At 44.0% G+C, this 13,446-nt stretch overlaps 1 protein-coding gene across 2 annotated transcripts in view; it reads right to left on the bottom strand.

Annotated features, from left to right (window-relative positions):
* The window catches only part of LOC119463895 (uncharacterized), a 148,685-nt gene that overhangs the window by 69,951 nt on the left and 65,288 nt on the right, over positions 1-13,446 (bottom strand). For both annotated transcript variants that reach the window (XM_049656321.1, XM_049656320.1), the window contains 17 exons: positions 13,238-13,351; positions 13,059-13,172; positions 12,880-12,993; positions 12,701-12,814; positions 12,522-12,635; positions 12,345-12,458; positions 12,166-12,279; positions 11,987-12,100; positions 11,810-11,923; positions 11,631-11,744; positions 11,452-11,565; positions 11,276-11,389; positions 10,277-10,390; positions 9,414-9,527; positions 8,784-8,897; positions 8,603-8,716; positions 8,380-8,460 (listed from right to left, as the gene is read on the bottom strand). In XM_049656321.1, coding sequence (XP_049512278.1) covers positions 8,380-8,460; positions 8,603-8,716; positions 8,784-8,897; positions 9,414-9,527; positions 10,277-10,390; positions 11,276-11,389; positions 11,452-11,565; positions 11,631-11,744; positions 11,810-11,923; positions 11,987-12,100; positions 12,166-12,279; positions 12,345-12,458; positions 12,522-12,635; positions 12,701-12,814; positions 12,880-12,993; positions 13,059-13,172; positions 13,238-13,351 — 1,905 coding nt within the window. The remainder of the gene's footprint in view (positions 1-8,379; positions 8,461-8,602; positions 8,717-8,783; positions 8,898-9,413; positions 9,528-10,276; positions 10,391-11,275; positions 11,390-11,451; positions 11,566-11,630; positions 11,745-11,809; positions 11,924-11,986; positions 12,101-12,165; positions 12,280-12,344; positions 12,459-12,521; positions 12,636-12,700; positions 12,815-12,879; positions 12,994-13,058; positions 13,173-13,237; positions 13,352-13,446) is intronic.

Raw genomic sequence — 13,446 nt, forward strand, 5'->3', positions numbered from 1 at the left:
GGTAAGTAGCTCGTTCATGAACGCAAGAGGTTCCAGCAGTAGATGCTACAATTCGTCACAGTTCTGTCATTTGGATCTAGTAAGTCTAACAAGAGCAGTTGTTTTTTCATATACAACAGATATTGTAGACAGAAAAAAAGTAAACAAATAGCGTAAATCAGCATTTTAAATGCTCTTCGCCCATTTCTTGATAGATTCTGGCATTAGGGATCAGCATGCAATAGCAACTGGGCGTACGACCATCACCAAGAAAGTCTACAGCGAGAATCAAGCGTGTAGTACTGCTAGAGAGAAAGCGTTTATATTACCAGGAACATCGTCAGGCCTAAGATCCTTATGCTTGATACCAAAGGTGTAAGCTGGTGTCGTGGCTAGAACCGTGTCAGATTTCTCTGGACAGTAGGTGCCGGGAGCTGAGAGAAAGAGAGAGAGAAGAGAGGGTAGGAAAAACAAAACCCCTTCGTCATTTTTTTTTTTTTTTGCCTCGTGGGTTCCCATGATATCGTCAGCAAAGCGGGCACCAAGGCACGAGTTTATCCGGAAAACGTGTTTTGATACGGCAGTGAAATCTCAACGATACTGCCACGTGCACTTGTGTCGTGCTTGTCGTTACGGCGTCAATACCAAACGCATGCCTAGATGTCGCACCCTAGATGTCGCACCCTAGAGAAGATTGATCTGAATAAAACTTGTTGGGCTAGTTTGTACATGTTTCATAAAACTAAAAAGACACAAAACACTAAGGAAAAGACAGGCTAAATGAATATAGTCCTTTTCTTTAGGCTGTCTTTTCCTTGGTGTTCTGCGTATTTTTCGTTGTATGAAGATCGATTTGGTCTATGCAGTGCGTTAGGTGCTTCGTGATGACGCGGACGCCTGATGGGGTAGCGCAGCTAGTTACGAACTGCACTTCGCTGACGTTGTTAAACGTTGAGGAAACGCCACAGTGACGACACAGACGGCTACAGATGCGACAAGCAAATGCCATTGACAATCGCAACGTCCCGCGCTCTTAGCGTTGCCTGTCTTGCCGCCAGCTTGGAAAACATTAGGGGTGGCACTGAAAATTATTTATCTTGTTCCATAACGCTGTTGACATTGAGATTAAAGATCGTCCTATATATTGTATCACACGAACGTTTTGTCCCAGGAATCTCTTCTAAATTAAAACTATTGGTACGCATCATCAAAATTCCGCTGGATCAAATTTGGCATTTATTCAGTGTGATGGTGCACGCTTAGCTCACGGTTAGGTGAACTCAGCACAGCATCATGCAGAGCGAAAGAATAGTCAACAGATGCCCAAAACCAGAAGTGATGTAAAAAAGAGTGCAAGTTACACAGAATTTCATGTTAAGTGAAATCAGAGCACACACACACACACAGAGACACACTTAAGTAGAAGACCATACCTCGGTTGTTAGTACGGTTCCCAAGTATAACCTTAAGGGAATGCACAAAAAGGGTTGTTACTCTCCAAACCAACGTTCCGAAATAGAAAAGTTGCGAAGTTCTCTTCATATTTGTGCATTTCTGATTTTCTTTCTTAGAAGAGTATGTCTGCAGGGTTAAATATAACGCGTTGCATCATTTCTACGTCGTAAATACTCTTATAAAAGTGATATTGCGTAAAAATCTTGAGTGTTGTATAAATTTTAATCCAGAGCACAACTTGATATTACATGCTAAAACCTCCAAACATTTTTTTTTCTTTTCTACACTTACTCGGATAGCAATGCGTATTATGCTTATTTCGGACATCCTAAGCATGATTTATGCATTGTCTGATCGAGTGCGACTATCTCCCCATCCTCAGCCGTTTAATGACTTATATGACTCACCGGGATGAACACATGAGCTTCAAATTATGAGGTTAGAGAAGCTTCGCAACTTTTCTATTCTGGGGAGGTTAAGTAATGGGAGTGAAGCCAGTAGAAAGCCTTTTAACGTACCGGGAAAATTATCCCGTTTAGGATCCTTGTGTTTCACTCCGAAGGTGTAACTAGGCTCCAGTGATCTGACACACTGATCAGCTCTCTCGGGGTCGTAGGCACCCGGTGCTGTCAAAACACAAGGCCAGATTGGTGTTAACAATTGAGCGATGGGTTTACACCTTCGGTCTTTAGAGGAAACTCATCAAGTAGCGGCAATAGCTCACGGCATACTTGTCTATAAACATACATGGTTCTTTTTCAACAGTCATGGGACATAAACATGAACGTTGCGCTTATTCAAGAACCGTACACAGTGAATTTGTGTGCCAGTGAAATGTTCGTCCCGTGCGAGTACTAAGAATTGCACAGCTCATTAGTAACTTATGTTGAATGCTACCAAATTTTTCCGAAATGCTGTCAGCTAATACTCTGACCACAGCCTGGAATGTCAGACTTCATTTCGAATTCGAAAGAACGCATTTTTGCCAACTACTACATCGAAGGGATGAGTAACTGCGCGCCCGTTGCTGGTCACATTGCTGATTATTTCTCATTAAAGAAAAGTCGAAAGCCACCGTACGTAATATGCAACCTTTATTTCCACATGTATTCACAGACAGGCAAGAAAGGTATGAAAGAAAAACATCTTACTTTGATATTCAGTGTCTATCGTGTAGCCAGCTATTTGCGCAGAGAAGACTTCACACGGAGTGAAATGAACAGTCGCGGTTGTCGCATGTCACGGCGCTAAAGTACAGACGGACGCTCGCAATCGGTGAAACAAAAAGGGCGAGATCTCGGGTATCGCTTCGGTGCAAAGGAGACAGCCTTACGACGGAGAAGAGTAGGAGAAATGGGTCAGTCGGTGCACTGCGAAGGTGTTCAGGCGTGCTACCCGGTGAAAAAGGGGCGCAGAGCAGGGTGAACCAAGTGCAGCAGTGCAGACCCAGTGCAGATGCTTGCAAAGGACCCTCTGGGTAGCCATTTTGCAAGTGTACAAACCAGGACTCGTGGTTCTGCAATGACAACAGTCGCCCTTGTGTCCGAAGGTGTAAGCTGGCGACATGGGTCTCACCAGAGGATCGGCTTTGTCTGGGCTATAGTCCCAGGGAGCTGCGCCCAACGCAGGAACAAAAAAGTAAGAAACGACATCAACACATTCCATTCAACAGCAAAAGAAACACGTGATCCGCTCCAAGTTGCAGTTTCATTTTATTATTTGTAAGAAAATCCCACATTTTGTCATATTGTGAACACAAAAATGCATTACTGTAACATTCCTGCGCGATTTCTACATACAAATTGTGTACATGTGTCTAACATTGAGACATGTAGAGGACGTTGCGTATACAACTTTCGATATATGCCGCACGTATAACTTAATATTCAGACATAGATCGCGAATTTTCACTTTGAAAAGATACTGTCTATCGCTCCCTTAATTAGATGGATATATAACACTTTATTAGGTTTACACTCACATAATGAACGTAAAATTCTGATGGATAGGTTACAAATGATGTTGCATAAAGAGCTGAGTGCTCAAACTATGAGAAAAACAAAGACATGGGAACTGACAGAATGATTTCATCGCGTTCTAAGACATGTATGTAAACAGGAGCATTCACAATAAATACGAGCACAATTATTGGATACACTAACCAGGCGTTGGTTCTTTCTTCGGGCACTTGAGCTTTCTTCGTATCGTAAAACTCGGCATGCGAGGGAAGCGCAGCTGTTCACCGATGCTCGGGTTGTAGTAACCCGGTCCTGTTGTCGGCAAAACAGAAAATAATTGTAAGGCGCGAATGTTTCAGCATGCTGACACCCCTACACGTGGACAAACACAAACTGGAAGCTAGCTAGTTTCGGAACCATTCATTTTGGGCAGCACTTTGGCCGGTGTGTTGTACCCGTGCGTCATCTTTACTAGCAATTAACGGGACGGTTAAAGAGACATTGTAGGGAAATGCTAAGTTACACTAAGTTTGTGCATTACACTCGTGGAGTTGCAAATAGGGAGCATAAGTGACGTAAAAACGAAACTCAAGTGGCGACGCCAATTTCTTCTACCTTACTTCCAGTGCGATCACAGATTTTGGCAGCGTCTGCTAAAAGCTAGCTTATAGCTTATTAAAAATATATATACAGCATGCAATTATACAACTTTACCTGATATCTCTGGTTGAGCTCTTTAGCACAAAAGGAACTCAAATATATAAAAATAAAGGAACAGGGATTCAACTAACGTAACACTGACGTCATCAGTGCCACCGTATGGGCGCGTAATTACAGATGGGTAGTCTGGCCTAATAAGCAATTTCTTTCTGCTGAAGACAAGCAGAGTTTTTTACACCTGTATTCAGCCACTTTAGGTTAGTAGATTACGGGGAAGATAATTATTTTTTTAGGGTCGCCTAAAGACACAATAGCTCGCGACGAAGAAGTTATCGGGCTGCACAGTGAAAAGTAGTAACAACTTGTAGAATAAATAAATGTTAGCACGAGTAAGTGTACAATCATCTTAAACATTAAAAAGTGTGTTGAGACTCCTTATATTTGTCGCCACACTCCTGTAGCTACCGTGGGGACGCGCGGTACAGGAACAAGGCAATAGCAATTAGATGGAATCCTTCAAACAGATTGCAATTGGCCCACCGACGTCTGCGGGTAACCGTACCAGGTGTTTCATTCCGCAGAATTGCTGCAAAACCTTTCCTGAAGAGGAGGCTTGCAGCTGAACGGAACATCACTCGGCTGTTGTCTTCTGCTTCAGCTGCGAATACGGCAACAATTAAGACGATGTGTTGTTCAATGTACAACAAAAAGTCTCGGAACGAACGCTAAACGGCAGTTATACACCGTAAATGACTGCCTGATTTCCCGACGTTCAACGTTCAATACATACTTATTGGTAAGCGCGAAAACTGAGGACACAAAGTTAGAAGGACACAGGACCTCTGTGTACTCAGTTGTTTTCGCGCTGACCAGTAAGTATACATCCTTTCCAACTCGCCCATATTTCTACCTTACTCCAACGTACAAAAGTACTTGCACATGCTCAATGCACATATTTTGCCGTATTTACCATAACTTGGTTTGAAATTGGTTGCTTTCAGAAAAAGCTGTGCTTGTAAATTACAGTGTTCTGCGTGTTACTTTGTGCGTGTGTGCACGTATGTTTTGAGGAGAACGCAATGAACAATTAGCAATATTTAGCAATCTGGATGAACTCTAAATAAAAAATCGCATTTTGTTGATTCAAGAAACCAAAACGATTAACCCTGTAATGCAATACACAGTTCAACATCAACAAAATTAAGAACAACCTGTTCACCTGCATTTCTTCCATGGAGAGTATATTTGTACAAAAAAAAAACGGAGCAGCTAAATGTTATTTGGGTTTTAATCCAATTAAACAGTAATTAATTATTTCATTTCATTCTACCTATCCAGAACTGAAGACTCTCTGAAGCGCATCAAAATGCTGCCGTGGCAAATGCGTTAAATTTACCGTTCCTATATCACAATTTTGAGGTATCAGGTCAGCGTAGCATGTATACGTTGGCCATTACAGGCTTCAAGCTCCTGCTGCTTCACATTACAGGCTTAATGATTCTGCGTAATTGAAGTAATCAACTGCGGTTCAACGAGGAAAGCCACAGGCTCGAGCACACTGTAGGAGCTCAGCCAGAGGCTTTCCTTGTTCGCCCACAGCTGAGTACTTGAAGTGTCCATCTAGCTGCGAGACCTTTGTCTTGTCTGCTAGTTGGAGCCTTGCCAGGTTTGCAATATTTTCAGTCACCATTTAGCAAAGGACTCAGGCCTGGTAGGTTGTGCAAGTGGATGTGTACAAGCGGACTTGTCAAACGAATAAAATATTGGCAGACGTAACGGGTCTACTAACCAGGAGAAACAGCTGTTTCCTGCGTCCAGGACTGATAAAGCTTAGCGAACAAAGACCCTGTTCCAGGTGGCTTCCAGAAGTCAAGCCCCTCTGGAAATCTCGGTGCCATTTTGATGCTTCCTTGGGCATGCCTCCATTCCCCAAAACTGTCCGGGGAAACTTGAATTCTGGACGAGTCTGTGGTGTGAAGTCGGGCAATGTAAAACTATAGCACAGATTGGCATGTATTCTTAACGGCAACAAATATAGAACGCGAAAGAAGACAGCGAATGCAAATAGACTTCCGAAGAGTTATCAAAAACTTAAAGTAATATAATGTTCACTTTACTTTTTCTTCTGAGCAGATAAACACAACAGTATGTCGTCTATGCTGTCAATCATTGCTCCGCGAAGCACAATGTGAAATTCGCAAAGCATACTGGCAAAGTCATGTATTTCTTAAGTTACTTGAAGTTTCTAATAAATTGTATACAAATTGCGTTGTGATTTTGTTTTCACATAACCGGGTGAAAGGCAACGTTGAAACGCACTGACCAGTCGGAGTTCGCACAAACGTCCTGTCCCGGGCTGACACACTGTCCATCGTTTCGTCGTCTTCGAACATGCCACTTTCGTCGCTCGTGGTAAACGCAGCAGGTTCTAAATTGAAATTATGAAAAAGCGCAAGTCAGGCTCGTGGCGGACAGAGTACGTCATTGCGGACGTTTCATAAATGCGAGCGCTTTAAGAAATGGGAGTTTAAAAAAGGAATGAGATTTTTCACCGCCATTACCGAGACCCTTCACCAAGTGTTGGCTCGAGTACCGCTCCTTGTGAAAACTCGAAGAGGAAGATGCGGTTATATGAGTCTCGGACTTCGACACGTTCTCTTTCTCTGCAGGCGAAACCACGTGATGAGTGTTAAAGTACTCTCGTAGAAAGTGTAGAATTACTGACAAGTTTCTGTGGCCTGCGCATGAAGCATGTACTGCACCTACCATCAATGTCGTCGATTCCGCTTTGCGCAATTCGAAGGGACCTGCTCCGCCCTAATCTTCGCTCCGAAGGCCTAGCTCTTTTATCTGGCTCTTCTGCTGAGAAAAAAAATCGCATAAATGCTTTTGAGCGACCACGGTGACAGGAGACGAGAGTTGAATATTCGAGCATCTACACTGCGTACCTTCAATGTCATCTTTCCTTGCTCGTACTGCACGCAACGAGTGACTTCGTCTAGTCAGTTCGTCAGTGGACCTGGCTCGCTTATCTATGCGTGTGCAAGAAAAAGAAAAGAACACTACTTAAGCGCCGGCGAAGCGGGGAACATGACGTTTCCAGATGTAAGCATTCCGTACTCAGTGTTCAACACGCTGCGTACCTGGTATCTCCTCCACCTCTTTTCGGATGACTCGAAGCGACCGACTCCTTCGAGACATAGCTCCCGCTTGACTAGCAGCGCTGACCCGCTCTTAAAAAGTAACAATAAGAGTTACAACGCGGAGATAATAAGCGGCAGTACCACCTAGACAAGTTCATACCTCGCTCTTCGTCTGCTTTTCTCTGCACTGCACGAGTGGTAGTTTTGTGTGCTGCTGGCTCCTTAGCCACTTTAGACGTCCGAGAGATTTCTTCAAAAGAAAGATTGCAGAACGTATGTGGAGGCGAAACGCATGGCACATAACGTTGGAAACGCGATGGTGCATCGTATACCTTCAGTACCGTCGAGCTTTTTCCGGAGAGATCGAAGGAACCCACTCTTCTTCGTCCCAACTGTAGAACTCGCTTCCTCTCTTTCGGTCGCTGCGTGGTGTTTCAGCACTATTGAAACGATCAATGTTGGCAAGCGATTCGCTAACCTTTTGAGTCAGTTTTTTTCTTCATATCGCCTTCTGGTTTGCTTCGGTCAGTCGTCGTTTCAGAAACGACGATTTTCACCTGTGGTGGCTCTCCTGGGCAAATGCGATCGTATTATCATTCGTGATACGTTCAAGGGAGACGCGGCCTACCTTCGACTCCAGCTGCTTGTTTGCGAATGATCCTAAGCGAACGGTGTTCCTTTACTGCTTCCTGCGAGCTTTTAGCGTGTGTTTCTGCGATAAAAAATTGAAATAAGCGTTTGCAGAACGTTTATTGGCAGTCGTAAAATTCAGAGACACGTACCATCAATGCCGAATTCGGATTGTCGAGTCAGTCGAAACGATCTGCTTCGTGTCGTAGTTTTTGGAGATCCCGACGTCTCCTCTTTTGTTTTGTCTATTTGTAAAGAGTTTTCTAAGACACAAAGCACTGCAAAATAAGAGCGCGAAGTATTTATATTGTTCCAAAGTTCATACCTTTCCCATTTTGGAACCAGTGTCCTTTTGTCGATTTCCACTTAGCGAGCGACTTCGTTTGATCGTCTGCTCCGAACCTTTAAAATCGCGCTCTGTTGAGCAGAAATGTGCATTGCTTTTAGACATTGCATCGAGCAAAGATTTCAAGTGTGTCAACTTTGTGTACGCTGCATTTTATGTTTGCTTACGCGAAAAGGCAACATTTTCTAGTAAAAAAAATGACACGTACCACCAGCAGCCCCATCTGTCGTCCTCACAATTCGGAATGAACTGCTTCTCATGCTCGTTCTTTCAGGGGGCGATGCCGCTGCTTTAGATATATGTAAAATAAAAGCTTTAGTGGTCGGCAGCGCATTATCTAACTTTATTTTATTAGTCACCTGACAAAATTGTTGCAAACGTCATAATCAGCTAATTTTTAACGAAATCGCTACGCTATTGAAGAATCTCACCACGTTTGTCTTCGAGGTCGTGAGACCTTGATCTTCTCGGACTTCTTGATTTACTTCTTGGTGGCAATCCAAATAGAGCAGGATTGCCTTTGTCAGGATCGTATGCACCCGGTGCTAAAATAACAAAAACAACGAAAGAATAAGCTCTAAAGAGCGCCAGACTTTCTTTCACAGTTCTAACCTGGAAACGTTACGTTGTCGGGCAGTCGTTCCTTGAGTCTCGAACGCATAGTGAAGCGTGGCGACTTTGGATAAACTAGTTCCTTCGCTCTATCGGGGTCGTACTCTCCTGGTGCTACCAAACGATAAGAACAGGTGTTATACATCTTAAAGGATATATATTACTCGCATTTATATAAATCTATTTACCAACGCAGAGTGCTCGAACTGTCCCTTTGCGTGACATGTGCTAAAAAACTGTAGTACAACTAAATAAGCACATTATGCGGAGCAGTCGTTATATGCAACGCTTCGTACCTTTTTTAATAGAGCTCAGTTTTCGTACTCTACTTACGTTATGTTTGACCACTGTGTGCGGTCAAGAATTATTCGTGTACTGTAAGCTGTTAACAAATGTGAGTCATACGTGAGTTTGTTTTTTAGTCTACCTTGGAAATAGTGACTTTCGGGTGGACCTTCAGGCAGTCGTGCGCCGAAACTGAATTGTGGGATAGAACTATAAACAATCCTAGCTGATCCTAGCTGGCCGAGATACATTGTAACTGCATGGAGCTCGATGGAAGCAGTGGTTGCGTGTCGTCAGTGCAACGAGCATCCGAGACAAAATAGTGTCAGTATGGTGCGCACTAACCTGGAAAACCGTAGCTGTACGGCTTAGAAGGCCTTAGCCTAAAGCCGAATGTGAATTTTGGGGACCTCGCCTTCACGAAGCTTACGCCTCTGCCAGGGCTGTAGTCCGATGGCGCTGAACAGCAAGAGAAACCTGAGTAAGATTTCTCACCTTTTTCGTTCTGAGATGCACGTTTGAATAGCACGAGGACACAACAATAAGTGTACTCAAAGTCTGGCATCCCGTATAGCCAAATGCTTCAAAATAGCATTTTGTTAGTTAGGCTTTGTAATATCGCTAGGAACAGCTTTGTCTGCCTTACGGTGCATGTTGAAAAAAAATTTGCATTTCGTCAGTTCTCCTGCTGTTAAACATGGTAAATTCGTTACTATTATGAAGTTGAATGCATGTGCATCTTGCGATGAGCTTTATTTTTATGTGCCATGCGCAGCTTAATCGGCCACCATGCTGAGTGTGTCACACTACATAGGCGCACAGCCAACGCTATGCATTCTGCATTTTTTTTTCAGTATCCACTAAGGAAATTCCATTGCGCCGACGTTGTACAAAAGATGTGACACAGGAGGCCACGGCAGTTGCTTTTAGTTGTTGAGGATGAAATGTTGACTTAGTACAATTTTATAAAGCAGTTATGTTGAGCTTTGAGGGTCAGTAGCGGTCATCTGAAAGTTTTGCTACGGATAGAGAGAGAATCGAGGAATGGAAGGAAGCAAAGATGATCTAACAGTTGGACGGCATGGATAATTTAACGCTATGTTGTCTATATGCGACGCTCTGAAAAACCTTAACACGTATATTTTACAACACTGCAGGAAGAATGCTTATATTACACGATGAACAATAGATACTAAAGCTGAACGAACCAGGAAAGTCGATGTTGTCCGGGGGCTTGTCCTTCAATTTCATTCCTAGGCTAAATTTAGGAGATCCAGGATAAAGCGTGCTTTGGCTTCTTGAAATACTGTAGTCTCCAGGGGCTGTTCGAGAGTGAAGCGACGATTGTCATGAGTGGCGGTTCGTGCCAGCAGCATGTGTAGAAACAAGAGGCGTCACAACCCTACCTGGGAAGCTCATACTATCTGGCGCTGGCTGAGGAGGCTTAACGCCTGTCGTATACCGGGGCGTGGAGCCGTACACGATCTTATCCCCCTTGGGAATGTCGTAGTGGCGAGGAGCTGTCATGAGGTGTAATTCCACAGGTTCCTGATTCGATAGCGCTTTCTCAAGTGCTTAAGGATGCTTTTATAACCTCGATACCCTCACTTAGCTCCTCCAGTCTCCGAGAAACGATTTTCTCACAGTTCTGCGAGGTTTGCCAGTAACCTACCACCTTGCCCCTAATCAGAAGCTGCTACAATAAAAAAACGTGGTTTATACAGAAACTGCTTAAAACAGTCGTCGTGTATAGCACAAACTTTCTCAATGGTTCAAACAACGACAACAAAATATTCTCGAGGGAAAGTTGTGCTTCTTCCAGAAAGACGCAGCACTGCATGAGCCAAGCTTTTCGACGAGGAAATATTTCTAACCAGCAACTTCTTCTATGTTTTCCTGTAGTGCTTGAAAAGGATGTAAATTAATTTTGGTAGACAACTTACATTGCTCCGCCCATTAATCTGCTGATGACAGCAATCGAGTGGACGGTATATTATCATATCGTGAAATTTGTTTCAACAACATCTTGTGGCTCACTCGAATATGTCGGTTGGGAAACTAACACCAGTGAAAGAGTCGACTCTGTTGGCGTCATATGCCTCCTTGCTATGTTCCAAAGTCTGGGTGCTTCCTAAGGCACGTGTGTGATAGTATACAGCATATTAAGCTAGTCAAGAACACCCTATAATTGCTTGTCGCTTACTAACCAGGGAATTCCAGTGAATCTGGAGGCATTTCTTTCAGTCTGATGCCGAAGATGTGTTCAGGCGAATGACTTCGCACCATCCGGTCAGCCTTTTCAACGTAGTACTCTGCAGGACCTGGGGACACAGCAGCAGACTTCAACACTTTGTTTCAGTGAAGCCTAATAACGCCTACTGACCAGGATAATCCAAGGAGTCCGGCCTTCTTTCTTTTAATTTCACACCGATGCTGTGCTCAGGAGAGTGGCTGCGCACAACTCCGTCCGCTCGGTCGACGTTGTATTTTGCAGGACCTAACGAGGCAGCATTAAATTCAGTGAGAATTCTAGTTCAAGAAAACCTGATAAACTTGACTGACCAGGATAATCCAATGAGTCTGGTCTTCTTTCTTTTAACTTGACGCCAATTTTGTGTTCCGGAGAATGGCTGCGTACAACCTTATCAGCTTTTTCAATGTTGTACTCTCCAGGACCTAAAGACACAGCAATAGAGTCAGTGAATGCCCTGCTTAACTATTGCCTTGTAAGATGGACTGACCAGGGTAATCCAATGAATCCGGTCTCCTCTCCTTTAACTTGACACCAATTTTATACTCTGGAGAGTGGCTGCGTGCCACTCTATCACATTTTTCTATGTTGTACTCTCCAGGACCTAAACAAAGCAATAGAGTCAGTGAATGCCCTGCTTCACTATAGCCTTGTAAGATGGACTGACCAGGGTAATCCAACGAATCCGGTCTCCTCTCCTTTAACTTGGTGCCGATTTTATACTCTGGAGAGTGGCTGCGTGCAACTCTGTCGGCTCTTTCTATGTTGTACTCTCCAGGACCTAAAGACAAAGCAATAAAGTCAGTGAATGCCGTGCTTCACTATAGCCTTGTAAGATGGACTGACCAGGGTAATCTAATGAATCCAATCTCCTCTCCTTTAACTTGGTGCCGATCTGATACTCTGGAGAGTGGCTGCGTACAGCTCTATCGGCTCTTTCTATGTTGTACTCTCCAGGACCTGAAGACAAAGCAACAGAGTCAGTGAATGGCCTGCTTCACTATAGCCTTGTAAGATGGACTGACCAGGGTAATCCAATGAATCCGGTCTCCTCTCCTTTAACTTGACACCGATTTTATACTCTGGCGAGTAGCTGCGTGCAACTCTATCACCTTTTTCTATGTTGTACTCTCCAGGACCTAAACAAAGTAATAGAGTCAGTGAATGCCCTGCTTCACTATAGCCTTGTAAGATGGACTGACCAGGGTAATCCAACGAATCCGGTCTCCTCTCCTTTAACTTGGTGCCGATTTTATACTCTGGAGAGTGGCTGCGTGCAACTCTATCGGCTCTTTCTATGTTGTACTCTCCAGGACCTAAAGACAAAGCAACAGAGTCAGTGAATGCCCTGCTTCATTATAGCTTTGTGAGATGGACTGACCAGGGTAATCTAATGAATCCAATCTCCTCTCCTTTAACTTGGTGCCGATCTGATACTCTGGAGAGTGGCTGCGTACAGCTCTATCGGCTCTTTCTATGTTGTACTCTCCAGGACCTAAAGACAAAGCAATAGATTCAGTGAATGCCCTGCTTCACTATAGCCTTGTAAGACGGACTGACCAGGGTAATCTAGTGAATCCGGTCTCCTGTCCTTTACCTTGGTGCCGATCTTATATTCTGGAGAGTGGCTGCGTGCAACTTTATCGGCTCTTTCTATGTTGTACTCTCCAGGACCTAAAGACAAAGCAACACAGTCAGTGAATGCCCAGTTTCACTATAGCCTTGTGAGATGGACTGACCAGGGTAATCTAACGAATCCGGTCTTCTCTCCTTTAACTTGGTGCCGATTTTGTACTCTGGAGAGTGGCTGCGTGCAACTCTGTCAGCTCTTTCTATGTTGTACTCTCCAGGACCTAAAGACACGGCAATAGAGTCAGTGAATGTCCTGCTCCACTAAAGCCTTGTAAAATGTACTGACCAGGGTAATCCAATGAATCCGGCTGTCTTTCTCCTAATCTGACGCCGATTTTATGCTGAGGAGAATGAGCGCCGACAACCCGGTCTGCTTTTTCGATGTTGTACTCTCCAGGACCTGAAGAAACAGCGATACACTCGGTGAGAGCCGTCTTTCGCTCCACGCAAGTGATACCAACTGATCAGGGTAATCAAAATATTGCAGCCGTCTTT

Source organism: Dermacentor silvarum, chromosome 9 (assembly GCF_013339745.2).
Source record: "Dermacentor silvarum isolate Dsil-2018 chromosome 9, BIME_Dsil_1.4, whole genome shotgun sequence".
In the NCBI taxonomy this organism is placed as follows: domain Eukaryota; kingdom Metazoa; phylum Arthropoda; class Arachnida; order Ixodida; family Ixodidae; genus Dermacentor; species Dermacentor silvarum.